Source organism: Heterocephalus glaber, unplaced genomic scaffold (assembly GCF_053883595.1).
Source record: "Heterocephalus glaber isolate CG9 unplaced genomic scaffold, H.glaber_assembly_v1.0 deba00001497, whole genome shotgun sequence".
NCBI lineage: Eukaryota > Metazoa > Chordata > Mammalia > Rodentia > Bathyergidae > Heterocephalus > Heterocephalus glaber.
In genome coordinates, this window is record NW_028258320.1 from 19504837 (window position 1) to 19532787 (window position 27951).

The 27951-nt window shown below is 35.3% G+C and overlaps 1 protein-coding gene across 11 annotated transcripts in view; it reads left to right on the forward strand.

Annotated features, from left to right (window-relative positions):
• Herc4 (HECT and RLD domain containing E3 ubiquitin protein ligase 4) overlaps positions 1-27951 on the forward strand; it is a 119811-nt gene that overhangs the window by 90671 nt on the left and 1189 nt on the right. For 7 of the 11 annotated variants that reach the window (XM_087185461.1, XM_087185460.1, XM_087185466.1 and 4 more), the window contains 8 exons: positions 8367-8390; positions 10414-10512; positions 12260-12427; positions 12680-12823; positions 15756-15922; positions 16761-16827; positions 19221-19303; positions 22608-22791. In XM_087185461.1, coding sequence (XP_087041587.1) covers positions 8367-8390; positions 10414-10512; positions 12260-12427; positions 12680-12823; positions 15756-15922; positions 16761-16827; positions 19221-19303; positions 22608-22791 — 936 coding nt within the window. Of the gene's footprint in view, positions 1-8366; positions 8391-10413; positions 10513-12259; positions 12428-12679; positions 12824-15755; positions 15923-16760; positions 16828-19220; positions 19304-21607; positions 21636-22607; positions 22792-27951 lie in introns of those variants that run through there. The other 4 variants (XM_087185463.1, XM_087185462.1, XM_087185467.1 and 1 more) reach the window with 2 other exon arrangements.

The following is a 27951-nucleotide window of genomic DNA, read 5'->3' on the forward strand; positions in this document are numbered from 1 at the left end:
ACAACATTTGACCTCACAGAACTCTTTTTGAGGGAGTTCAGCACACATTCACATTTACACAGAACTCTGGAAGACTTTTTTTCCAAGAGGTTTTTTAAAGTGATGTTCCTAGCCGCCATTCCATGCTCCTAGGGCAGAGAAGGTGAGCCATGCAGGTACCAGAAGCACACCCCCCGTGGAAATGAGAAGACACGTAAACAAGCCTCAAAAACAGACTTCCAGATCACCTACAGCAACCCCAAAGGGAAACGAGATGGAACAGTCTGATACTCAACCACCTGAACTCTCTGAACTGGCAACAAAAGAAGATCTGGGAAAAATGAAATCAGAAATAATTACTCAGATAACAGCAAAGATTGTGCTCATAGTACAAGACATGATTAATAAATCTAGAGAGGACACAGATAAAAAATGGAGGATCTGAGGAACATGATGGAATCCCAACATAGAAAACAAATGGAGTCCATAAAGCAGATGCAAACAGATTTCCAGGAGATTAAAAACTCCATAGAAAGTCTGCACAGCAGAGTGAACCAATGTGAGGATAGAACTTCAGATATAGAAGATAAGATTGCAATTAGTGAGAAGGAAAAGAAAAATTGCTTTAAAATTGTAAGGGAACACGAGAAATCAATCCAGCAGCTGCTAGATGATGCAAAGAAGAATAACGTAAGACTGATTGGAGTCAAGGAAGAGAGAGGAGAGAGTGCTGATGACATAAAAAAACTGTTCACAGAAGTGATGGCAGAAAACTTCTCAAACGGGAAAAGAACTTGACATACAGATAAGTGAGGCATATAGGACTCCAGCTAGCCTTAATAAAAAAAAAATCTATCCATAAACATATAATAGTTAGGATTCCAGAAACCCAACAGAAGAACAAAATTCTACAAGCAGTGAGAGAAAAGAAACAAATCACATACAAAGGAAACCCCATCAGAATCACAGCAGACTTCTCAATGCAAACCCTCAAGGCAAGAAGAGCTTGGAGTGATGTATTTCAAGCCCTAAAGGAAAACGGCCTTCAACCCAGATTGATGTACCCTGCAAAACTATCTTTCAAAATGGATGGAGAAATAAGATACTTTCATGATAAAGAGCACCTCAGGAACTTCATGAATACCAAACCAGCACTCCAAATAATTTTAGACAATACCCTAGGAAAAAGACAATGAGGATCACAATCTCAGGAAGCGCAGCAGAATGAATCCATTGGGTGTGACAAATTAAATGCAAAGGGGGAGAATCCAACAAAAAGAAAAAGGCATGACAAAGCTTTTAAAACTTTTAACTTCATCTCCCTGATGAGTGTATAATTGAGTCTTGTTATTGTATTGATTAGTATTTTTCTGATTCTAGAGTTGCACACCTTTCCTTGTGCTATACTGGCTATTTATCATCTTCTTATGTCTACTTTTTAATTGGGTTGTCTATTAATGAGCTGTAAGAGCTCTTTATATATTCTGGTCATAGGTTATATGCGTTGTAAATATGGTCTGTTTAAGGATTACTTTTCATTTTAATGATGTCATTTAAAGTTCTAAATTTTGATGGAATCTCATTTATCAATTCTTTTTCTTTTATACATCATGTTTTTTGTATCCTAGGTAGTTCTTACCTACCCTAAATTCATAAACATTTTCCCTTATAATTTTTTCTTAAAGTTTTATACTTTTAGGCTTTCATATTTAGGTTCGTAAATCCCTTCAGGTTATTTTTATGTATGGAAATAAAGGGTTGAGGTTAATTTTTTATATATGGATACCAGGTGTTCTAGTGCCATTTGCTGAAAACACTATCTTTTCCTTGGCTCTTGAATTGAATTTATATTCTATAAAATGTTAATGTTAATGTTAAATAATCTTTCAAAACTCAGTGGACCATATATGTGTGGTTCTATTTCTAGATTCTGTTTTATTCCAATGATCTATATGTCTTCCCTTACACCAACACTGCCTTGATTACTGTAGCTTTAGAAGAAGTCTTAAAATTAGGTACTAAACATCTTACAACACTTTTTTTTTTTTTTTTACTTTTCTAGGCCCTTTGTACTCCTACGTAACTTTTAAATTTCAATATCCAATTATTCATGTATAGCAAGTATACATAGACCTCAATTTTTATATATACCTTGTGTTTTCTAATCCTGCTAAATTCAAATACAAGTTCTAGGGGCTCCTAGAGATTTCTTAGTATTTTCTCTGTAGATGATCATTTCATCTACATATAAAGATTTTGCTTCTACCTTGCCAATCCTATCCTAATTGTGTCATTTTATTGCCAGACTATTTTGGTTTGGGCCTAGGTTTCAAAGTTTAATGGACAAATGAAGAGTAAGCATATCTGCTCTTGTTCCCCACCTTAAGGAGAAAGCATTGTATCTTCTCCATTCATATAAGGTGTTCTTGCTGGAAGTATGGAGTTCATGTCTTTAATCTGTTGAGAAGGTTCTGTTCTACTTCTAGTCTCCTGATAGCTTTTACCATGAACAGCTGTAGAATTTAGTTCAATACTTTTTCTCCAGCTAGTGACGGGATCATATGGCTTTTTCCTTTCCTCTGTTAAATAGATGACTTTTGGGGGTGGATCTTCTAATGCTGAACCAACACTGCCATCCCTATAATAAAACCACTTTCTACATACTACCAGATCTGACTTACAATAGTTTGTTTTGTTAAACAAATTTCTATCTATATTCATACTTTTTTCTTCTATTATCTCTATCCAATTTTAGGATTAGCACAATGTTGATTTCCTAAAATGAGGGGAGAAGTGTTCCTTCTCTTTTCTGCTTTAAATGTTTGATATAATTTATCAGTTAAAATGTGTTCGAGCCTGTTGTTGTATAGGTAGGTTTTCAAGCTAGGAATATACTTTCTTTAACAGGTGTTGTTCAAATTTTATATTTCCTCCAGATTTAGTTTCATTAATTTGCCTTCCAAGGTACTTCTTAGAAGTTGACAAATTTATTTCAAAAAAGATTTTTGAAATATGCTTTCTGTATCTTTTTAAGTTCTGTAAAATCTGTGGTAGTGTCTCCTAGGTCTTGATATTTTAATTTTAAAAATGTATAATTGATATTGTGTAACAGGAAGAAAAGGTCTAAAGGAGCAGGGGAAGTGGGAGGGGTAGGGGAAAGGAAAGAAGGGAAAAGAAAAAATGTGAGAAAAGGAAAAAAATGGAAACAAAATCTTTGCAAAGAGGGAAGGGTGGAGGGGGTGAAGGGAGGGCAGGGGAAGGGAGAAAACAATAAGAACCAAGATACTCATGTAATGGTACAAGATCCCAATGATGTATGTAAATGTATTTTATACCTAAAATGTACCAATAAACTTAATGGGAAAAAAAAATGAGATCCTTATTTGTGTTAGTAGATTTTTTTTGTAATGGGAATCGAACTCAGGTCCTTGTGCTTGCAAGGCAATCGCGGTGCCACTGAGCTAAATCCCTAGCCCTTGTGATAGTAGTTTTAAATTCTGGGTTGAACTTCATGTGGAACCCATGAATGAACTTTTAAAGACTCTGCTGTAAGGAAACTCACATAATAGTTTATGGTGATACAGATGTGTATAAATGTATTTAAATGCACATGTATGTATTTATATGTATACCATTAATGATTGAGTTATCTTGAAATACTTTTATTCCTTCAATATGAAAGTTAAAAATATTCTTTGATAGAATTTACTGGGAATTATAAGAATTATGTTTCATATAAAGATCATTTTACTATCTATATGTATTTCAACATGTTGTATACAATATATAAGGGCCAGGGATTTTAGCTCAGGGGTTCCGCCACCTGCCTCGCAAGTGCAAGGTCCCGAGTTCGATCCCCGGTACCAAAAAACAAACAAACAAACAAAAAAAGTATTCCAAATTTTTTATACATATATAAATAGAAAGTTTTACCTTGTGCTGAATATAATAAGAAAATATTTTCTCTACAGCATAATCTTTGGCACTTTTTTCTTCATTACCTTTTTTTTTCAGTCAAGGATTTTAAAATTCCATCAAAAATATACTTGTTATTCCTAAACCTTAATGACTAATTCTGTGAAGTTACTGGCTTTCCTTATACAGGTTGAGTGGATTTGAAAATTTGAAACCAACATGGCACTCAAAAGTTGTAGCCTTTTTGGCACTGTTTGCGTTTGAACGGTGCCCTACTGAAACTGTTTATATACAAATAACAGTTACTCCCAAACTCTTCACTATTTTTCTTTCCTTTTTTTTTTCTTTCCTTTTTATACTTTTTATACTTTCAGTTACTATACGTGCAAATCATCAGTATGTAAAATAGTAAAAATGGACTAGTTTGGAATAAAGTCTAGAAAGGTCAGTACTGGGTCTGTCACATTTGAATACAAAGAAATTCAAGTTTAGTGAATTTTTAAAAATACATGTGTTTTTTTAGGGCTGGGCATTTAGCTCAGTGGTGCCGCTCCTGCCTCGAGCTTTAAGCACAAGGTCCTGAATTCGATCCCTGGTTTGGGGGTAGGTGCATGTGTTTTTTTTTAAGGAACTACTTATACCTACCTATATGAGACATGTGAGATACAAATGAATACTAGTTCAAATAATGTGATAAATAGGCAAGAATATTGTATTCTTTGATATTACATTATATGTACGTTTGTAAGTCATAAATCTTATTCAGTATTGTGCTGTGTGTCTAAATTATCACTGTCCTGTGAAATTAAATTGTTGTGTGTTACCTGTGGACAGCTGCTGAGCTAGCAGCATGACAAGGTCACTAGCAAAATAGAGCCACTGCCTGATGTGCCGGCGGGTAGACCAGCTTTGGGAAGTTAAACACCAGTAGTGACTTCACTGGGTTGAGTTTCTTCCTTACTCATTTAACAAAATAAGGATGTTGACTAAAGTACAGTTGTACTGCCTTGGAGCTCTAGTATTTGTCAAAAAAGTTAATCCTTGCTTTTTAAAAAAGGTTTGTTGCTGGGTGTGGTGGGACACACCTGAAATCCTAGCACTTGAGAGGCTGAAGCAGGAGGATCACCGTGAGTTTGAGGCCAGCCTGGGCTACGTAGTGAGTTCAGAGTGAGCCTGAACTACAAAGCCAGACCCTGTCTCAAAAAAAAAAAAATTTGTCATTTTCTTTCCTTATGCCTTAGATTACCAAATTATATTTGTGTATTTTTCATTTCCATTTTAGCTGCAGAACTATCCTTTAATTAAATTACTTTAATAACTTCCATATCCCTTCTTTATACCTTCTCAGAGTAATCCTGTTAGGCTTTTAAATCAAGATGATACCAGCAGTGATTTAATATTTTGCCATAGTAATAAGTTGAAACTAAAACATAAAAAGGTACTACATCTGTTTTGTCTACAAAAGCTGGAATCAACTATTGGTGTTAAAATACTATTAACAACTTACCAGTCCAGTTATTTAAATACAGGATGACCAAAAATTAACTAGTTTTTTGTATACTTTTATAAGATAATATAACAGGAAATATAGAAATGACAATTTTATCAGATTTATTCAGTATACAAGGATAGTCTGGTTGAAATAACACCTGCCCAAACGATGCTTGGGATAGTGCTCAAACAAAGTGCTGCCCGAGAGACGCTCAGGTAAACTGTTAATCAGTTAACGGAGCCTAATTAGGTCATGAAATTCTGACTTTTGAACATTGCTCCAGGCCTTTGTCACTTCAGCTTGTAGAACCCTGAATAACTGAGGTTAGGCATGCCTTAACCCAGTCTCGCATTTCTTTCTCTAAAAAAACGATGCCAACAGGTGTGCTCGGGGTGTGTGTGTGTGTGTGTGTGTGTGTGTGTGTGTGTGTGTGTGTGTGTAGTTCATACAGTAAGGGGTGTATTGAGTGTTTAGTCATACACCTTTAACGGACATGTTTTTGTTGTGCTGTCTCTACCCTGCATATCACTTTGTTTTATCTTGGAAATACTACTTTTGTGAATTAAATTTGAGCTACCTTGCAACCCTAACATTTCTGATAGTTCATTCCTGCTTCCTGTTTCTTGTTTCTTTCTCTTTCTCTTCCCCTCCCTTTGTTTCCCTCCCTTTCTCTCTCTTCTCTCACTTGCTGCCTTACTTTCCCTTGTTTCTTTTTCTCTTCTTCCTTTCTTTCTCTATGTCCTTTTCCCCTCCTTCCCTCCCTCCTTTCATCCCTCTCTTCCCTCTTTCCTCCTTCCCTTCCTTCAGACAGGGTCTTACAGTGTAGCCCAGAATGCCCTTGAACTTCAGTCTCCTGCCTCAGCCTCTTGAGTACTGGGATGACAAGTGAATTATGAGATTGTGGGTGTGAGCTACCACACTGGCTCATTCCTGGTTTTTTAAGCAGTTTAATTTTTTTTTTTTGAGCCTTTCTCTGCAGTCCTTAATCCTCAAATTGAAATTATTAATAATGATCTTAATCTTGTGCCTAAGAGATAATTTTACTTCATGCTAATAGTCTCTCATCTCACATTTTCACATGCCCCATTATTTTTCGTATTCCTTCCAGTCTGCAAATTTTGGTAAAATCAAGTCATGCTTGGTATAGCATTGTTTAGTTACACCATAAATTCTGACATTGCCTCTTGACTTCTCTTAGTGGGTGATGATACCGCATATATATTAGTGTTTCATTATGTGTATAAATCCATCTCCCATAATATAAACTCCTTTAGTATCTAGTCTAGTTATCAAGTAGGCCATAGATGAATATTGATAGGTATTTCTTTGCCTACCAAACTTTCTTAATAGTAATAGCACTTTTTAAATGTTCTACAAGAGAGATGTTGATAATGCAGGAAGCTATACATATGTAGGCACAGAGGCTACATGGGGAATTTCTGTACCTTTTCAATTTTGCAGTAAACCTAAATCTGTTCTTTTTTAAAGTTTATTTTAAAAGCCCCATGAGATACACTATTAAAAGATTTTAAATGTTCCTTTAAAATTTCCTTCCAGTTAAATTAGTATAAATCTAAAATGCTATTCATGTATTTATTTAGCACTGGGGATTGAACCCAGGGCCTTTACACTGAGCCACATCCCCAGGCCATTTTTATTTTATTTTGAGGCAGGGTCTTGCTAAAGTGCCTAGGTTGGCCTCAAACTTGAGATCCTGCCTCACCTTCCCAAGTAACTGAAATTATAGGCATTAGCCTCTGCAGCCTGCTCTAAAAGGCTTTTATCTGTTCATTTATTTAGTAATAACTTGGTATGCAGAATTTTTGGAAACCTTTTTATATTTCCCCCTCCTCTCGTCCCCTATACTGGGGACTAAACCCAGGCACGTTTGGCAAGTGTTCTGCCATTGAGCTATGTCCCCAGCCCTGAATGAAGGTATTACCAATAATTTTCTTTTCCAGAATAGGCTTTCCAAAGATATGTTTTGCTTGTGTTTCTCCTCCTTCCTCACCACACAAAGTGTTAGTCACAGATTTAGTAACATGTTTCTGAATTCTAGTGCTTTATTTTACATGAATGTAAGCCTGAGTAAGTATTGAAGAAAGTGTAAGAAAGTATGCAAGAAAGTGTACTTCCTCACTGGGCGTGGTAGCACATGCCTGTAAGCATTCAGGAGGCTGAGCCAGGAAGATTGCTGTGAGTTCAAGACCAGCCTGAACTGCAGAATGAGACCCTGTCTCCAAAAAAACCAGTGTACTTTTCTCTTAAGTGAAATGATGGGGTTTCACTATAATTGCCGTTATTTACTTCATAAATATACCTTTTTCTCTTTATTACTTACCAATCGCTGTGCCCTGTGTAGCTTTTTTTTTTTTTTTTGGTATCGGGGATCAAACTCCAGACCTTGCGCTTTCAAGGCAGGTGCCGGAACCACTGAGCTAAATCCCCTCCCTGTTTAGTTTTTAAAAACATTTAATATTAAGTTGTCATGTATTACTGGTTATTTCTGTCAAATAAAAACAAATTATGACTTATTTAGCCTCATTTTGTTTCCATGTAGCATTTCAGAATACTAAATACTTTGGATTTTGTCAAAGCTACCTAAGTCTTATAGGCTAAGTTATTTTCTCCATTTTAGGTAAAGAAACTGAGACAAACAATTTTTTCAAGATCACATGAGGTTTAAGATTTAGTTTTCCTACATTTTACAAATGGAGATACTTAGTTGATGAGACCATTTATAGCCAAGCCTTGATAATTTTATGATTACAAGGTACCTGAAACAAAGTGTTACATTTATGGGCATATAAATGCATGTGGGAAGGGTAAGTTTTGTTGTATAGATGTATTTTCTACCTCTTTAATTCAATATTCAGCCATAGAAAAATATATGGAATGCTACTTTGAATAGATATAGTGAAATTTGAACACTAACATTGCTCTTTCCTCATTATTGTTGCACTCTGCACTGCTGTTTTAGGATGTCAGCCATGGATTAACTGAGGTAAGTATGATGTGGTAAAGTTCATATTCAGAATAAGATACATTGTTTTTTCCAGTGTAATAAGAGCCAAAGATTTCTCTTTTGTGTGATTTTTTTTTAAAGAGAGAGTGAGCACAAGCGTGAGAGTGAGTGTGTGTGTGTGTGTGTGTGTGTCATTCTGGTTTTGGGCCCATAGAAATTACCCTGTGTGGGCTGGGGATTTAGCTCAGTGATTTCGCTGCCTGCCTCGCAAGGGCAAGGTCCTGAATTTGATCCCCAGTACCCCAAAAAAAAAAAAAAAAAAAAAAAAGAAGAAATTACCTTGTGTAACATTTCAGACGAATATTTTGAAGAGAATTAAAACTGTTTTAGTTAACATTATATACCTACCTATATGATGTCTTTCAAGACAATTTACTTTAAAATAGTTTCTATTCTCCTTGTCTTCCAGTTTAAAATGTAATGTAACCTTAGAATATCAAAAAGCAAACTTTTATTTGACAAATGGCTTGAGCAAGGACTATATTAGATAAGCAAAATGATCTTTATTTTAAATTAATTATTGATTTTAAAATGGGAATAAAATTAAACTTTCAATATAATTATCTTTCTTACTTTGTCTCATGTATTGTCTTAAAAAAGTTCTAGCACTGTGGTGTTAGTAGTCAGTAACCATAGATCTCCCCTTCAACACTTGGGAATGTTATATTCTTTTATCCATTATAGATGTTAGATTTTGCTTTGTTTTGCTTTGATTTTTGTTAGTCACTCCCTCCCTCTCAGGACTAGAACCACTGAAACATTTTGAGGCAGTTTTAAATTAAGACATAGGGCTATGGTAGAGTGCTTGTCTTAACATGTTCGTGGCCCTAGGTTTGATCCAGAAGAAAAGAAAACATTGAGTTTTGGAACTTTAGAAATATTAAGTTTCAGAGAAGTAAAATGACTTTGTATGATCAGTAGCTAGTGACACATGAAAAATAGTGTGGCAGTTTACTGTAAGGTATCTATAATTAAGCCTTTTCAGGTTTTTTTTGGTGGCCACAGTTAAAGAAAAACCAACTTGAAGTAGTTGAAAACAAAGCAATTAGGATGGAAAAGAGCTAGAAACCATATTATTTTCAGAATGGTTAGAAAATTTGAGAATACAGGGCTGGGGATGTAGTTCAGTGGTGCCACACTTGCCTGGCAAGCTCAAGGTCCTGACTTCAATCCCTGGTACCAGGGAAAAAAAAAACAACTGACAATACTTAGCATAGAAAAAAAAAGAATTTAGGGAAAGCATGGTCAGAACTTAATATTTAAACCACATATGCTTCAGTGTAGGGTAAAACAAAGGCCAAGTGATGTATAGAAATACAGATTAACATTATAAAGGACTTTGTAATCCCTTAAAAAGAAGCGTTATTTTTCCCCACAGGAATTCTACATTGGAATAGCTCTCTGTCCTAGGGACATACGAAAGTACTGAGTTTTGGGGTAGATATTTTCATCTGGTTGTGTAGATGGTAGGAATAGTCATTCACTAACTATAAAAATGTGGGACTGGCAATTCTTAAGTCTTTGTATTTTCACTGCTTATTTTGAAAGTTAAATGCATTAGACTGTTGCACTCATAATTTTGGCACCCTAATGTCATTCAGGTGTCTGTTAAATAAAGGAATAGACATATTACCAGTGGCCTCACTTGCTAGTGTAGACCTAGCATATGAGAACTGGATACTCTTTTTAACATAGGAACCCCAAATTGTAGAATACAACTTAGGAGTTAATATGTGCTAAGCAAAAGATACTTGTCATTTATAATTTTATAGACTCTCAAATATATGGTTCCCTCCTAAAATTGGAAATTGGGCTTATTCCAGTGCTTCATCTAATTATCAATAAAAATTCTATATTCAGAAATAAGTAACATTTTATATATAATTCCTGAACTACCAAGTGAAGAAGCCAAGAATGTGATCATCTTTATAAGAAATGACAACACCCACAATAAATATATCACAAATCAGCTTTTACTAATAAATTAATTTTCTATTCCCAGTTGGCAGATATCCCTGTTACAATTTGTACATACCCATTTGTATTTGATGCCCAAGCAAAAACTACTTTGTTACAAACGGATGCAGTTTTACAAATGCAGGTAAAATATCATATAATACTAACCTGATTTGAGACTGTTATTTTAAATTGTTTTTGTGAAGTTTTAAAAAATAGCTATTTGGAAATCGCCTATACTCGTTAATCTGAGGACATTATGACATGGTGAGGTGTCATTTACAAAGTACTCTGAGTAGCTATGAGAGTGCTGTATGTAACATGTATGTGCTTCTGGGTGTTGCTTACAAAAAGAGGTACAGTGGAAATAGAATAATTTAACCTTTAACCATTTTATGTCTTTAAATGATATAAGCTTCTTTGCCTGTATAAATGTGTAATATTTATAAACAGTTTTACTAGTTTATTTGGTAAAATATTAGGTTGTTTCAAAATCTTGCTTCATTCTATGTCCCCTGTTTTTATACTTGGAAAAAGATGAACGTTACTAGAGGTAAGATGATGTTAAACTATGAAGCATTTGATCACTTGTTAAGAAGAGGATATGAAATTTCCTTAAAGAAAGTTTCACTAATTAGATATTATTCTGAAGTTGGTCATTATCTTATATTCCTCCCTCATCCCCTTCCTATCTCCCTGCTTTTCCCTTTTTTTATGTTGAACATTTTTTTCATTCATAATGAAAGTTTAAAATTTTATTCACTTTTAAGGGTTAAAGTAGATTTATCATTTGATCTGGAAAATAGAAAAGGTATTGAACAGCTTTTTTCAAGTATAGAATTCGGACTGCATAGGCAAAATTCTAAGGAAAGGATGGAAAGTGATCTTGAACATTGAATATCCTAAAAATGCTTTGAAAATTTTTAAACCCCCAAATTTTGTTGACTTTTTTCATCAGTTCAGATAAATGTATTTAATGTTTGAAATCCTTCCAGATATCTTAACAATAAATACTAGAGAGAATTTTGGGGATGTGTTTATTTCTATTTTCATCAGAAGAAATAAATATTTTTGTAAGGTTCAATATACTGACAATTAGTAATCCAGTTTTTTCTTTTTCTCTTTCTTTTTTTTGGTACTGGGGATCGAACTCGGGTCCGTGTGCTTGCGAAGCAGGCAGCGAAACCACTGAGCTAAATCCCTGGCCCTAGTAATCCAGTTTTTTAAGTCTTTGTCAAAATGATAAGTTAGTGATTTGTGATTTTAATATGGTATATTTCATTTTAGAAGAAAAACACAGGCATTCTTTCCCTTTGGGGGAAAGAATAAATGGTAAGAGCACATACGGTGATCACTCTACTAATGAATTTTTGTAATATACTCCTTAGCCAGATTGTCCCTTTTTCTCTTTAAAGGTTTATTTTATGCTGTTTTCTTTTCCTTCTCACCATCCCTATTATTGTTTTTTAGGAAAAAGACAGTGTTCAGGTTTACCAGTATTACTATAGTTCTGTGTTTATTTACCTTAATAATGTTGAGTTATAATTAATACCAAAAAATTTGAAAGGATACTCTTTATGCTCTTGTTTAAGTTCTTATGGTATACTAGAGAAGATACTGTGCTAAGTCAGGTGTCGTGGCGCACAGCTGTAGTCCCAACAATTGAGAGGATGAGACAGGAGGATTGCTGCAAGTTCGAGGCCAGCCTGGGCTACATAGTGAGTTCGAGGGCAGCCTGAATGACATACCCAGTCTCAAAAAACCTAAATAAAACAAAACTGTGCTAGATGCCATCTGAATTTGATAGTGCAGAAATAATTTCTGAAATTATAGCATACCTCTGATGGGTCTTTGTAACATTACTATTAAAGTTTTAATCTTTTATTTTCTAGATGGCTATTGACCAGGCCCACAGACAGAATGTCTCCTCTCTTTTTCTCCCAGTGATTGAATCTGTGAATCCCTGCTTAATTTTAGTGGTGCGTAGAGAAAATATTGTAGGAGATGCAATGGAAGTCCTTAGGAAAACAAAGAACATAGATTACAAAAAACCACTCAAGGTAATTTGACTTTTTTTTTTGATAATTGGACTCTTTATTTAGAAACTAATTTCTTATTTGTTTCTAGTATATCTTTGATACTGAAGAAATAAAATTATATAAAATATTAAAAAATATATTTAATATATAAAATATATTAAATAAATTATATAAATTGCTGAGCATTTATTAGTAATAAATAGCATGTAATAGGGCCTCTGGGTGTACTTGCATTTTTTTACAATATTCACTGTTTACATTATGCTATTTTAGGTTATATTTGTTGGAGAAGATGCTGTTGATGCCGGTGGGGTTCGCAAAGAATTTTTCTTGCTCATCATGAGAGAATTATTGGATCCTAAATATGGCATGTTTAGATATTATGAAGATTCCAGGCTCATTTGGTTTTCTGATAAGGTAAAATGTCTGCCCATCCAACTTCTTTGTATAAGTTTTTATGTGTACCAATTAACTCAGAAAGTTTTTACTGAGTTATTATTAGAATAAAAACATGATTTTTATTCAGAGATCTGCTTTATTGTAATTTGAAAAATTACAAAATTTTAGACTTGGAGTTGTCCAAAACACACTACTGCTTTACACACATTTCAAATTAACAAAATAAATGAAGGGACAGTTAGCTCGAAAATAATGTTGACTTTTCCTTCTGCTTATTTCAGTTTGGGAATTGAGTAATTGCTAGTTTAACTTTTCTTAGGAGAATTAAATTATCAGAGATCACTGATACCTCATTATTTAGGTAAGAGGTCAGCAAACTATAGTCTTTAGGCCAAAATCTTCTCACAAAAATGTGTTTCTGTGTGTGTATGGTGTGTTTATATTGTAAACAAAAAATTTTGGGTGGAAAAGCACATTCCTGGACTGCAAATGGCAATATAACCTAGAATAGGTTAAGCACTGTGCTTCTCTGTCTTTCAGCTTAGGCATTCTCCTATAAGAAGCAGTTTCTCGTATGGAAGTGTTCAAATTCTGAACCAAAATATATAAAACATTGAGTATGGTGTGCTTTCTGTAGTCCCAGCTAGTCGGGAGACTGAGGTGGAAGCATCCCTTGAACCCACAAGTTTGACACTAGTCTGGGCAATATAGCAAGACCTCTTTTCAACATCAAAAAAAGATGGTCCTCGCTTCTTTTGGTGCTTAAAATTGAACTCAGAGCTTTGCTCCTACTAAGCACAAACTGTAGCCCAAAATGCCCATTTTACTTTTTTTTTTTTTCTTCTTTTTTTTTTTGGTACCCGGGATTGAACTTGGGACATTGTGCTTGCAAGGCAGGCAGCAGAACCACTGAGCTAAATCGCCGGCCCTGCCCATTTTACTTTGAATGTGAGACTTTACTGTGTGCTTCAGAAACAGCACTAAAAGCATTTTGTGTACTTTATCTCATTTAATCCTCACAATAAATGTGTGAGAGAAATAGTGTGCTTATCTTCTTTTGAAAACACTGAGGCTCGATGATGACTGAACCTGCTCTAGAGTCCAGGTCTAATTCAATTTATTTAACCATTATATTCACAGAATTTTTTAATGAATTTTAAAATGAATATTTATTAATCCTTTAAAGGTGAGGGAAAATATTTTGTAATGTTTTTATCTAAATATTCAAATAAAGTAAAATAGCTAACTTAATAAACATACTGTCATACAATATAACATGTAGCCATTAAAAATCATGTTCAAGAGATGCAAATTAAAGCGATGCTGAGATTCCATCTCACCCTGGAAACAATGGCTGTTATCAAGAAATCAACCAATAACAAATGCTGGTGGGGCTGTGGGGAAAAAGGAACTGTTGGTGGGAGTGTAGACTGGTGCATCTACTGTGGAAATCAGTGTGGAGATTTCTCAAAAAACTAAACCTAGAGGTTATATTTGACCCAGCTATTCCCTTGTTATCTTCCCGAAAGAATTAAAAGCATCATACACAGCAATATATGCACACCCATGGTTATAGCAGTACAGGTTGTAATAGCTAAATCTGAGAAATGGCCCAAATGCCCATCAGCTGATGAATGGATAAAGAAGATGTGGTTTTTAATACAATGGAGTACTCTTTTGCCATAAAGGATAAGCTTGAGACATATCTAGCTAAATGGATGCATCTTGAGACCGTACTCTTAAATGAGATAAATTGGACACACATGTTTACATACCGCATGGTTTCTCTGGTATGAGAAAGCACAAATAAATGTAAATAAGGACCAAAATGTATAATAGATACTGGGAAATGAGAAGAAAATGTTCAAATGAGAAGAGGAATGAGGGAGGGGAAAGGGAAAAAAGGGACAAGAAAAAAAAAGAATGTAAAGAAGAAAATGGAAACAAGGCTTTTGTAGGTAAAGAGACGGTGCAGTCGAGGGAGAGGAGGGTAATGGGGAAAAAAAGCAGCAAGATACAGGTACAAATTCTCTATGGTGAATGTTATTATTGTGTATATCTGAAGTGCACCAGTAAAATAGTGAAAAAAAATCATGTTCTAGAAGATAGTTTAATGACATAAGAAAATACATTGTAATTAGAAAAATGATTTATAAGTTTTAAAATAGCATTTTATTTTTCTGAACTTAGATGGAAATACATGGAATTTTGTCATGTTATTAATATGTATTAATTTACATATTGATGGATCAGTGTGATAATTTCATAGTCATTGATCACCCTCTTTACATACACACTTGGTTTCAAGTCAACTCTTTTAGCTGTGGTTATTGGGTTTCAGGTATCTTCATTTTCTTTTTCATGTTTTTTTCTTTATTTTCCAATTTTTGTGAGTATATTGTTTTTTAAAATCAGAAAATGTTATAGTAATAATTTCACCTTTAATATTGTTGTGTGTTTTGTAATGCTGGAGATTGAATTCAATGTATTGCCCAGACTAGACAAGTCCTCACCACTAAACTATGTATGCCCCCAGTCCTAATTTTTTTTTTTGGTACCATGGATTGAACTCAGGTCCTTGAGCTTGCACAGCAGGCGGCGAAACCACTGAACTAAATCCCCAGTCCTAATTTAATGTTGAGTGACATAGGAAAGCTTGTATTCCTAGAGAAGGCGTGTGTGTGTGTGTGTGTGTGTGTGATTTCAGCTAGAAAATACATTGGATGGAAATATACAAAAATAGTAACAATAATGTTATGCCAGAGAGGTAGTATAATAAGAGTAAAATTTCTTATTACTTTTTTCTATATGTTCAAACTTTTCTCCTATAGGCATAGATTTGTTGCGCTTTTGTTTTTGGGGGGTTTTTTTGCATAGGTTTTTGTAATCAGAAAAGTTAATGTTTTAACTTGTAAGACAGGTCTAACTTATACTTTCTTATATATTTCAGACATTTGAAGACAGTGATTTATTCCACTTGATTGGCGTTATTTGTGGATTAGCAATTTACAATTTTACTATTGTGGACTTGCATTTTCCTTTGGCTTTATATAAGAAACTGCTGAAAAAGAAACCATCCCTGGATGATTTGAAAGAATTAATGCCTGATGTTGGGAGGTCAGTTGTAAAAAGTGTTGAGGATAGTATTCGGGAGACAAGAAATGCAGAATGTACAGATTGCTTTCCTTCTAGGAATAATTATGTTCTGTTACTTCTGTTAAATTTCTGGAATAGGGGCTGGGGATGTAACTTAGTGGCATTGTGTCTGCCTTGCAAGCATAAGGTCCTGAGTTCAATCCCCGGCACCAAAAAAAAAAAAAAAATTCTGGAATATTTCTGAAATTTCAGAAGCCTTTACTGAGATCAAAATTTTCTACTGAAAGAGTAAATTATTTTAGTAGCACTCTGAATTTTTGTCTTCAGAGCTCAGCTTTTAGTGGTTTAGGAGGAAAAGTTTTCTGAGTGTTTAAATGATGTATTTGGATATTCATTCTGTGTTTGAATACGTATAAAGTTTTTTTTGTTTGTTTGTTTGTTTTTGGGTATGAGGGATTGAACTCAGAACCTTGTGCTTTTGAGGCAGGGCCGGAACCACTGAGCTAAATCCCTGGCCTTGTATAAAGATTTTTTTATTACAGTGGAATAAAAATTAAAAGAACAAATGTTAGAAATGAGTTGATACATGTCCTTTTTATTCAGAAGAAGAGAGAAAAACAGTTCTTTTTCCCCCTCCAGTGTTTATACATTTCCCATTGTACATCTAGTATTCTGAGGCAGGAGCTGGAACCACTGAGCTAAATCCCCAGCTCATCTAGTATTCTGAAACAAATATAAAAGTACAAATTAATGGAAGAATTTATCAAAAAGGAGTGAGAAATGTATATTCATTCATAAGCGAAAAGTCAAAATGCCCAATAGAGTTTTACTTTAAAGAAATATATATGTTATTTTTCAGAAGCATGCAGCAATTACTGGATTATCCAGAAGATGATGTAGAGGAAACATTTTGTCTAAATTTTACGGTAAGATGAAAAGACGTAGGTTAGCTTATTTATTTAAACCGCTGTGCCTTATGGTTTTTCTTTATTTTGATAGATGGAATTCTTAACCCTTTAGCTAACTTTTGTTGAGCATTTACTATGTGCTAGGCCCAATGCATACATTATTTCATTTTATCTTCAACAGTCCTATGAGATTAATACTATTCCTGTTTTACAGGTGAAAAACCAGAAAACAATAATTACATATCAGAATCACCATTCAAAGCTTATATGCTTCATTAATATGCTAAAGATATTTACAAAGAGTCTTTATCCATATGTTCATTTTTGAGCTTGCAATTACAGAAATGTTAGAGAAACAAAAGATTATTGTAACATGAGTATTACTAATGAAATTACTGCTTAAAAAATTATTTCCCCCAATATATCTCTTTCTACCTAACACTACTGCTTATTCTTACCTATCTTATCTTATTGTTGGATAATTTAGTATGATACAAATGCAAATATATTCCAACATTATTTAGAAATGAAATTGAAAATCTTGTAAAAGATGCAAAATTATATTGAGACAGTGAAAGGGGTTTTGAATGGCAGATCTAGTCACATACTAAGCCATTGACAAATGAGGGTCTGGCAGAAATAGATCTCATGGCAATTAAACAAGAGGAAATCAATGAAGGTGATGAAAAGATGCTTCATGAGGGAACAATTTGAATAAGTTAGACTCTTTGGCAAATGGTAAAACCTTCAGGTCTTTTTTTTTCCTTTAAATGGTTTTTTTTATTTCTCTTCCCTAAACAGTCTCCTCAATGTTTTTTTTCTCAGTATTAACAGAAAATACTATATTCTGCTGTTACACAATTTACCTCCAAAAAAAATTGCCCCTTCGCAAAAGTTTAGCAGTTCTTATTGGCACATGGTGTATAAGAATATTTGATAGGCATTAAGATGAAATAATTTTCATGATTTTTTTAAAAGAAAAATCTTTGTTGAAATTCTTCCTATTTTCTGTGAAATTTTGGTTCCTCTTTTTAGTTGATTCACTTATGTTTATTAAAGTGTCTTTAAATCTTGATTGACTGTCTTTATCAACTAAAATGTTGAATTCCAAGCAGTTTAATTTCTAACTTACTAATCACTAATAACCATTTATATTCAAGAATTTGTTTTTCGTGTCATTTCTTTCTTAGTTATTTATGGTTTTTTGTTGCTTGCAGAATAAAAACTGTAGAATGGACAGCGGAGACCTTTATAATCTGCCTTTCTGTCTGACTTTCGTTGTCTCCCTCCATTCATACCAAATTGTATCATATCATACAGTATTCTTTCGTTTATGTTACCTTCCTCTTTTTATTTTTTTGGTTCCAGGGATCAAACTTGGAACCTTTCTCTTGCAAAGCAGATGGCAAACCACCTAGCTAAATCCCCAACCCTACCTTCCTCTTTTTTTAGAGCCACTTGCCATACATTTTCAGGACTTGATATTTACTCTCATATTTTACTCTTCTGTTAAAGACATGTGCTCAGTGTGAAATCTTACTCAACTCCCAGTCTTTCAGAATCATGCCCATCTTTCTAAGTGCTTTACAAATGGCATTTCTTCCTCAAGGTCTTTCATACTTTCTCTAATTGAAATTAAGTTTTCTTTCTTGTGTTGTCTTGTAAAATTTGGTCACATCTCAGTTCCATACAGCATTATTTTATTATGATGAGTTGTTTACATGCTATGTTTCTCCTCCTTCACTAGATAATAACCTTTAGAGTAAGAAGTATTCATCTCTTACCTATCCCACTTCCCCAGTAGCTTTCTGTAGATCCCAGATTTTCACAAAAGAGGAAAATATTCCAAAAAGAAAGAATAGAAAAAAGGTATAGATGTGGGAATGGTAATACATTTTTTTTTAAAGACTAGTAGGAGTAAAAAAATATCAAAATAACTGACCACCTTTATAAACCAAATTAATGCATAATTTAAAAAGCCTGTGATCAGGCACGCAAGGCAGAGGAATACAGGAGAGTAGTGGTTGTTGTGTTGAAAGAATGCATAGTTCTTTAAGCTGAATGCATTCTGCTAGTTGGATTTAATCATTCATCTAAGGAAAGCATCCTTTCTAATGCCTTCGTTTTTTTTCTAAAGTTTTATTCCTAATAAATCATTAGTTTTCTGTGCCTAATTAAACACTGACAGTTTACAGTCAGTCCATCATGGTAGGTTACTAAACTACTAGAGGATGAAAATTCTTAGTTGTTACTTTAAGCAGACTTCATGAATAAGCTTATAATAGCAGAATTTTGTCTCAAATTTATTAGTTTTTATACTTAATAAGAGAAAGGAAAAATGTAATAGATTATTAAGGTACTCTGAAGTTTTGAGTCTGACTTTGACTTTTTAAAAAAATTTAAATTAATAGATCACAGTTGAAAACTTTGGTGCAACGGAAGTGAAAGAGCTGGTTCTAAATGGTGCAGACACAGCTGTTAACAGACAGAATCGGTAAGTGAATTCCAGCAGTATCAGTGGAAGCGATGAAACTCAGTAGGCATTTTCTTCTGTTTTTAGAAACATGTCACAACCCTAAATTTTCACTCACATAAAACTCAGTCTTTGAATTTTTAGTGAGGAAATAATCTACCTTTGCTCTTGAAGTCCCTTTAAAACATTGAAAAAGTAATGAAGATTTCATAAAAGAACAAAGAGAAGTGAGGATACTACAGTGAGCACATTTTTGTAAACTAGAAAATTGTGGTAATTTATAAAAAACACACACACAAAGCTACATTATAAAATAGAATGGAGAGGCATACAAAGAATTAGGAATCAGAATAACATCAGGCTTGTAAAAAACAACATGAGAAGCTAGATCAAAATTGTGGGAGAAAATCATTTTTAATTTACACTCCTCTGTCCACACCATCAGTACGTGGTTGGACATATAAACATTTTCACATGCTTAGTGTCAGAGAATTTACTTATGATGCCTCTCTTTCAGGTGCATGCGTTCTACCAAAACAAAGAATAAAATCAAAAAAGAAGTATAGTACAAGATACAATGTAGGAGAGAGGCAAAGACGATTTCTTCTAAAGAAACCATAAAATTCAGAAGGAGCTAACAGTTTGGGTTAGGTGAAGAGCACGTGGAGGGGTCCAGGAGAAAAATGCAACTGATGCTACCCTAATGTATTTGAGTGAAAGAGAGGAAATTGCTGTTTCTATTGGAGTGGTTGGGGGGAAAGGGCAAATAAATGGGAAAAATAATTCTTTTTAAGAGAAGAAAGATAATTACAGCTTATGTATGATATTTATAGTTACAAAAATGTTAACAGTAAATATTGAACCAAAAATTGTCATATATTAATAAGGGGCAGAAAAATGAGAGTGGAGTAATTAAAAGGTAAAATCCTCACCTTTCCCAGTGGGTATTCAGTTCATTAAATATTTAAAACTGAAAATCATGGAATAACAAAAAGAACTGTTATAAAAAGCTGGAAAGTAAACATCTGAAGGAATAGCAAGAATTGATGAATCATTGGCCTCAAATGGCAGTAATTTCTGGTAGAGAAATACAGGACAGAGAGCTGTCTTGTTCTCTCCTATTTTGTTCTAGTTCTTCAGAAAATGTTAGCTTAGTGATTGTTGCCAGGGACATGATCCAAATAATTGTAATCCTGATTCTACTACTGAGAAGTTTTAGGTAAATTAGTTGATATCTCTATGCCTCAGTCTCGTTTACTGCAGACTAGAAGGGTAAAGTGTATCTACTTCATGGGGTTATTTTGAGGAATAGGTAAGGCAATAATTTTAAGATACTTAAAATAAGACCCGGCACATGGATGTGTTCAGTAAATGTTGGCTATTAGGATTATTACTGTTATTACAATTGATGTTTTAAACTATGTGTATGCCTTACTTTGATCAAAGTGAAGCTATTGTTAAAATGATGTGGGGGGAAAAATGATCCTTCCATCTGACCTTTAAAGAAAAATTGTGAAAGCTAGGTATGGTGGTGCACACCTGTAGTCCCAGCACTCGGGAGGCTGAGGCAGGAGGATCACTGCAAGTTTCAGGCCAGCCTGGGCTCTGCATAGTGAGTTCAAGGACAGCCTGAACTACAGAGCAAGACCCTGTCTCAAAAAAACCAAAAAACAAATTTTTTTTTTTTTTTTTTTTTTTTTGTGAAAAGCCAGGTGAGGTAGCACACCTGTAATTCTAGCACTCAAGAGGCTGAAGGAGGAGGATCACCATGAATTCAAGGTCAGCCTCGGCTACGTAGTGGGTTGAAGCCAGCCTGAACTATATAGTGAAACCCTGTCTCAAAAAAAAAATTTTTTTTAAATGTAGTTTTTGAAAAGCTGTCTACAATTTTAGACATTTTACTTTATTGTGTGTGTGCTGTGAATGGAACGGAGGGCCTCACACTTGCTAGGCAAGTGCTCTACCAATGTGCTGTACCCCAGCCCTTTTTACTTTTTGAGACCAGGAAGATCTAAATTGCCCAGGTTGGCCTTGAATTTTCCATCCTCCTGCCTAAACCTCCTGAGTATCCAGGATTGCAGGTGGGTACCACTGTGCCTGGATTATGATTAGATTTTTGTTCTGCTTTTAAAGGTTCTGTTGTACTAATTCTTAATTCCTAAAAATATATTTCATACAGATTATCTAGCTGGGAAATGTTTTTAAATTTTTTGACAAAAAATAAGTTGTCACATAAAAGATGTAGCCTTTTGTGCTTGAGGAATTTAACTAGTAGAGATGAATTTAACTTTCTAATTGGATGAATTATAAAATTATGTATTTCAGGACCAGGGATTAGCTCATGGTGCTGCTGCCTGCCTCAAAAGCGCAAGGTCCTGAGTTCAATCCCTGGTAACAAAGGAAAAAAAAAAATGGATAAAAATAAAATTATGTATTTCAAAATTGACCTTTTCTCATCTGAAACTTATAGTACATGCTATTGGTTTTTTCACAGGCTCACCAATTTTATATTTTATAGTCACCTCCTTTGACCATATATTCCCCTCTGTTTAAATTGAATTTGGAATTTTGGTATAACAACAGAAAGTAGTCTGTAGATGATTAAATGTATTCATTATTATTTATGTGTACTGCACATACATGTGAAAAACTGCACGTGTAATCTTTAGTGATTATCCTAAAATAATGTTTAGTGTTCCCACTTGTAGGTTTTGTTTTGTTTTGTTTTGAGATAGGGTCTCACTACATAGTTCGGGCTGGCCATGGACTCACTATGTAGCCCAGGCTGGCCTTGAACTTGAAGTGATTCTCCTGCCTCAGCCTTCTGAATACTGGGACTACAGGCGTGTGCCACCACACCTGGCTGTAGGGGTTTTTTTTTTTAATAAATTTTGTTTGGGTTTCTTGGAATCCAAGGCAAAAAGAACTGCTCTAGCTCTCATTATTTGATCACTCCATATTTGGGTGTTAGAGTACTCCTTTGCCAGTGAGTGTGAAGTGATAACTAGTTTCAATAAGTTGTGAATATTTAAAAACTTTTAGTAGCCAATTGTGTCATTCTGCCCTCCAGGAGATGACATTTTTTCATTAGGAGTAGCCTAAGAAAAGCTGTGAGTGCTTCAGAGATATACTTGAATTTTCTTTTTTATGTAGAAAGAATAATAGGTTTCTCCATGACTTTGTCCCCTTTCAGCCCTACTCACTTTTCTGTTTTGTAGATAAGTATCAAAAAGTGTAGCAGCACTCAGTTTTAGTTAGACTGTATTATATATTCTCCATAAGAGGTTTTTAAATAATGTGTGCATGTGTCCCTTTTCATTTCTAGGCAGGAGTTTGTTGATGCATATGTGGATTATATATTCAATAAATCAGTGGCTTCCTTATTTGATGCTTTTCATGCGGGTTTTCATAAGGTCTGTGGAGGAAAAGTTCTTCTGCTCTTCCAGCCTAATGAACTACAAGCCATGGTTATTGGAAATACAAATTATGATTGGAAGGAACTGGAAAAGGTAGGGAAAACAAATCTGACATTGTTCAAATGGAAAGGAAAAGGAACACGTCTTAGGTGGAAATCTTGCCTTTTTTATATATTGTTTTCCATTTTTATATAATTTATTGGTATCATTTTATGGGAAAACACTGCCCTGCTAATTCCTGCTAATTGAACTGCTAATGCCTGCTAATGCCCTGCTAATTGAACTGTGTAGGAAATAAGGATGGTGTTTTTGTACTTGCCAGTATTGGTGGTGTCGATAGAAACACCATCCGTGACACAGTCTAACTGGAAGCACTGGCCCAGACCAAATGGGTTTTTATTCTGCCTCAGGTCTAGGACAACCATTCTGAAAAGCATTTACAGTGCTCAAGATTTTTATTCCCTTTTCCTCTAATTAGTCTAAGTTTAGTTTTTAGCATAGAAATAATGCTCATGGTCTTCATTACTGACGCCAAGATCAATCTTCATTTGGGAGATGGGGAATTTTTAAACTTTTTCTTGTCTATCCAAGTAATTCACAAGTATTTCTTCAGTTAAACATTTAGTAAAAAGAGCAAGATTAGGTTAACCTGTCCATTTTCCAAATATGCTAGCATCCTACAATTTCTGTGGTTTGACAGTTTCTTATGAACACATTTGCTGTGTGACCTAACGGTACTGTTGCCCCTATTATCTTCACACAAAAGTATGTGAAGGAATACATCTCCATGGTTATAGGGTTTCAGTTTTACTACAGGTAGAGTTGTAGATATGGATGTTGGTAATGGTTACACACAAGGTGAATGCACTTCATGCCACAGAAGTGTTTACTTGAAAAGGTTTAAGTTATAAGGCAGTCATGGCATATGCCTATAATCCTAGCTAATTGGGAGGTGGGGCAGAAGGACTGCAGACTGAAGGTCAGCCTGGACAGCTTAACAAGTCTTTTTCAAAATAAAAAGGCTGGTGAAATAGCTCATTGTTCCCTGGGTTCAATCCCCGATACCGCACCAAAAAAAAAAAAGCCAGAAACTGGAAACAACTGGATCAATACATCCTTTCTGTAGTGTACTACTGAGAATCATTAAAAGGGAATCCGCTGTTGATATTTGTACAACTGGGTATACTTTATGCTGAGTGAAGGAAGCCACCAGTCTCCAGGGACCCATTTTGTACAGTTCTATTAACATGGCAAAACAATGCAAATGGGTTAGGGGTAGAGGGAGGGTGTGACTGCAGAGGATTAGCATGAGACACCTGGCATAATGTGGATAAAACTTCAGTGTCTGAGTGACATTGGCAGTTACGTGAGTCTGTAGATATGCTTAAAACTCACAGAACTGTACATATTTTGAAAAAGTCAATTTTACTATGTGTTAATTTAAGGAATAAAATTTAAATTTAAAAAATAATTAGGAGCCAGGTGTGTTGGATGTGGTGACATATGCCTATAATCCCAGCACTCAGGAAGCTGAGGCAGGAGGATTGCTGTGAGTTTGAGACCAGCCTGGGCTATAAAGTGAGTTGAAGGCCAGCCTGGACTACATGGCGAGACACTGTCTCCAACAAATATGAGATTTTTTAAACTCAATACATATTTATTTCTGTTCCCTTCTCAAATCTCACTAAAATGACAGTAAAGAAATTCAGAATAGGGCCCGGGAGATTTAGCTCAGTGGTTCTGCTGCCTGCCTCACAAGTGCAAGATCCCAAGTTCAATCCCTGGTACCAAAAAAAACCCCCAAAAAATAACAACAAAAAAAAGAAATTCAGAATAGGAATACAGATATCTCATATATATATATGAGATATCTATATTTTATATATATATAATTTAATTTGATGGAAAACAGGTAAGTTGATAAGTGACTTAGGTCAGAGGAAATATGATTCTAAGCCTCTGCCAGTGATGGTGAATTTTGTAGAGCTTTCAATGATACAAACAGCCAGCCGCAGCATGCCTGCTACAGGTTGGCCACCACTGCTTTAGATGCACATAGTTACAGGAGACAACCCATTTTGCACCCTATAATCTCTGAAAGGCTAAGGAATTGGTATACTGTGTAAGTTTTTTAATGGCAAGGATAGTATGAATAGACTAAAAGAGGTAGAATTACTCCAGAGTCACTTTAAGGAATAATTGGTGTAATCCCAGTACACTGGGAAACTGAGGGTGGGTGATCACAGATTCAAGCCCAGCCTGGAAATTTAGTGACTTTCCAAAGCCCTATCTCTAAGTCAAAAATTATAAAAGGGCCTGAGATTTAGCTCACTGTGAAAGTCCTGATTTCAGTCCCCAGTACAGGAAAAAAGAAAAACAATAAACAAGAAGGGAGCAACTCAGTAAGTAATCCCAGCACTTGGGAAGGCTGAGGCAGAAGGAGCACAAGTTCAGCCTGGGCAACTTAGTGAGACCTTGTCTCAAAATATAAAAAATTTTTAAAGGCTGGGGGGAGGGGTGTAGCTCAGTGTGAAAGCCTTGGATTCAATTCCCAGTATTGTCAAAGACAGAAGGAAAATAATTAAGCTTTTTACATCCCTTCTCTTATCCAACAAAAGACAATGCAGAGAGAGGCTTTAGAATCTGGGAGAACAGGTAAAACAGGATGGCACACACAAAGCTGTGTTGACCTGGTCAAGAGATAAAACTTGGAGACACAGACTTAAAGGCTTCCCTCACTGGAAATGGACTCTGCCTCTAATCACCATAAAATGAGAATGCTATGCTTTTTCATCACCCTTGAAGTTGGACACAGCTTGTCCCTGGTGCGTGGTCTGTCATTGTTCCTCTCTGTGGCAGCCTGCTGAGCCTGGAGCCTCCCTGGTAGCGCACTCCCTTCTAGAGGCTGCTGTGTTCCTTTCCCTGTGCCTGGATTCTCTTCACCTTGATAATCCCAGAAGGTTCTAGATTCTGTCTTCTTTATGTGTTTATACCTTGTATACCTTTCGAAGACTTACCCTGGATAACAAAACTTGCAAACCCTGCTCCCCAGTAGACACACACACAGACTGTCTTTCTCTCCCTTCCCTGTTTAGTTTGAATTTGACATGACATAAATTTTACTTATTTGCCTTTACCTTTGCTTCCCCCCTGCCCTGCCACCACCACACTGTAAACATCCCAAGGCAGGGTTTGAGGCTTTGCTCACTGTTTTATTCCCAGCACCTAACAGCACTTGCTAAGTACTAACACTTTGCCTAGACAGTCACCCGATGGCCAGTGCTCTGGTCGGGACGTTCTGGAGGGTGTATTTCCAGTGTACTCTGTACTTCAGTATACTTTAGTATTCTTTAATTTCTTTATTGAATATCTGATTGAGTATAATTTCAGTGATTATGATTGTGGTTTTAAATATTCTTACCTAATAAACTATTACACATTTCCCTCAATCTATTTAGAGATGTAAAAGAAAAAGAAAAATCTTTGGTCATGTACCTTTCATTCCCCACTAACATGCACATAGACTTTAAATTCAAACAAGTCAATATGTATGGCTGGAAATCAGACCATTTTCTCCCAACTTCAGTGCAAGTACAGCAAAAACTTTACAGATTTGAATTATTGAGAGTTGAGTGATTGAGATAATCATAGCTATGAATAAGGACGGGTATGAATAAGGAAAGGCCAGAATTCAAGAGCCAATTAACAAGTATGTATTGGTCCTCTGCTGAGCCCCCTATGCACAAGATTAAGGAGACAGTAGTTTAGTAAGATTGAAACATAGTCATTGCCTGTGAAGAGAGCTAGACATTACTTAATTGAATTGTAATGAATACGAAGGGAGTGTAAGAATTCAAGGAGTGGTCCTGATGTGAGAAGGATCTTTAAGAACTGAAGGTTAAGGCCAGAGCCAGGTATGGTGGTGCATGCCTGTAATCTCAGCACTCAAGAGGCTGAGGCAGGAAGATCACCGAAAGTTCAAGGCCAGCCTGGGCTACATAGTGAGTTCAAGGGCAGCCCGAACTGCAGAGCAAGATCATGTCTCAAAAAACATTTTTTTAGGTTAAGGCCAAGTGTAGCTGGATTTTAAAGAATGCAATGTGAACTACACCCTATTCCCTCTCTTAGTATTGTACTAATGTTTTGAAATGTTTTGAAAAGTATATTAGCACTAGAGCTGGAGATTTTAGCTCAGTGGAACTGTGCCTGCCTCACTAGCACAAGGTCATGAGTTCGATTCCTGGTACCCCCCCCCAAAAATATATATATATATGTACTATTCCTGTGACTTATTCCACAACATAGTGGGTTAAAAATAACAATGAACTGGGCTGGGGATTTAGCTTAGTGGTTCTGCCACCTGCCTCGCAAGTGGAAAGTCCTGAGTTTGATCCCAAGTACCAACACCCCCCCACCCCCCACCCCCACCCCCCCGCCAAAAAAATAACAGTGAACATTATTGTCTCACACAATTTCTGTGGGTCAGGAATTCAGGAGTAGCTTAACTAAATACTTTGACTCAAGGGTCTGTGGTGACGTTGCTCTCAAGATACTGGCTGGTGCTGCTGTTACCTAAGGCTTAAGGATGTTCATTTCCAAGGTGTTTCACTTACATGGCTGTTAGCAAGAGGCCTCAGCCTAGCACTGGCAGACATCTCTCCACAGGGCTGTTTGAGTGTCCTCGTAAAGTGGCAACTAACTCATTCCACAGTGAGCAATCTAAATGGGGGGCTAAAGCTACAGAGGTGTTTCTTAGTTTGTTTTATGATTTAGACTACATTCCTCAAATCTATGGTATTCTAGTGATAGCACAGATTAGGGCCACTCAGCATGGGAGAGGACTGACTGTACCGGAGAAGAATACCTGGGGGCCATCTTGAAAACGGATGACCACAGAAAATTATTAGTGTCCTCTTAGTATGATTTTTGTAAAGAGGAGCTGGAATGTAAAAAGTTTAACTGTTTGTGACTGTAGGAAAAGATTTTATAATTACAAATAAAACTATGTTAAATTCCTAAAAATCCTTTAGCATTACGTTAACTGTCTTTACTCAGATATTTATGAAGATAGTTGTATTCTATCACATTCTTTAAAATGATGAGACATTTCTGATGATTCATATATATGTATTGTTCTTCCCTTTCTCTTGGAAACTAATAGCTTCACTTTACAAAACGCCCAGAAAAAAGTGGAGCACCAGCTGTATTTGTATAGGTTTCAAACTGCTGGAAAATTGTAAGTTTATAATAGAC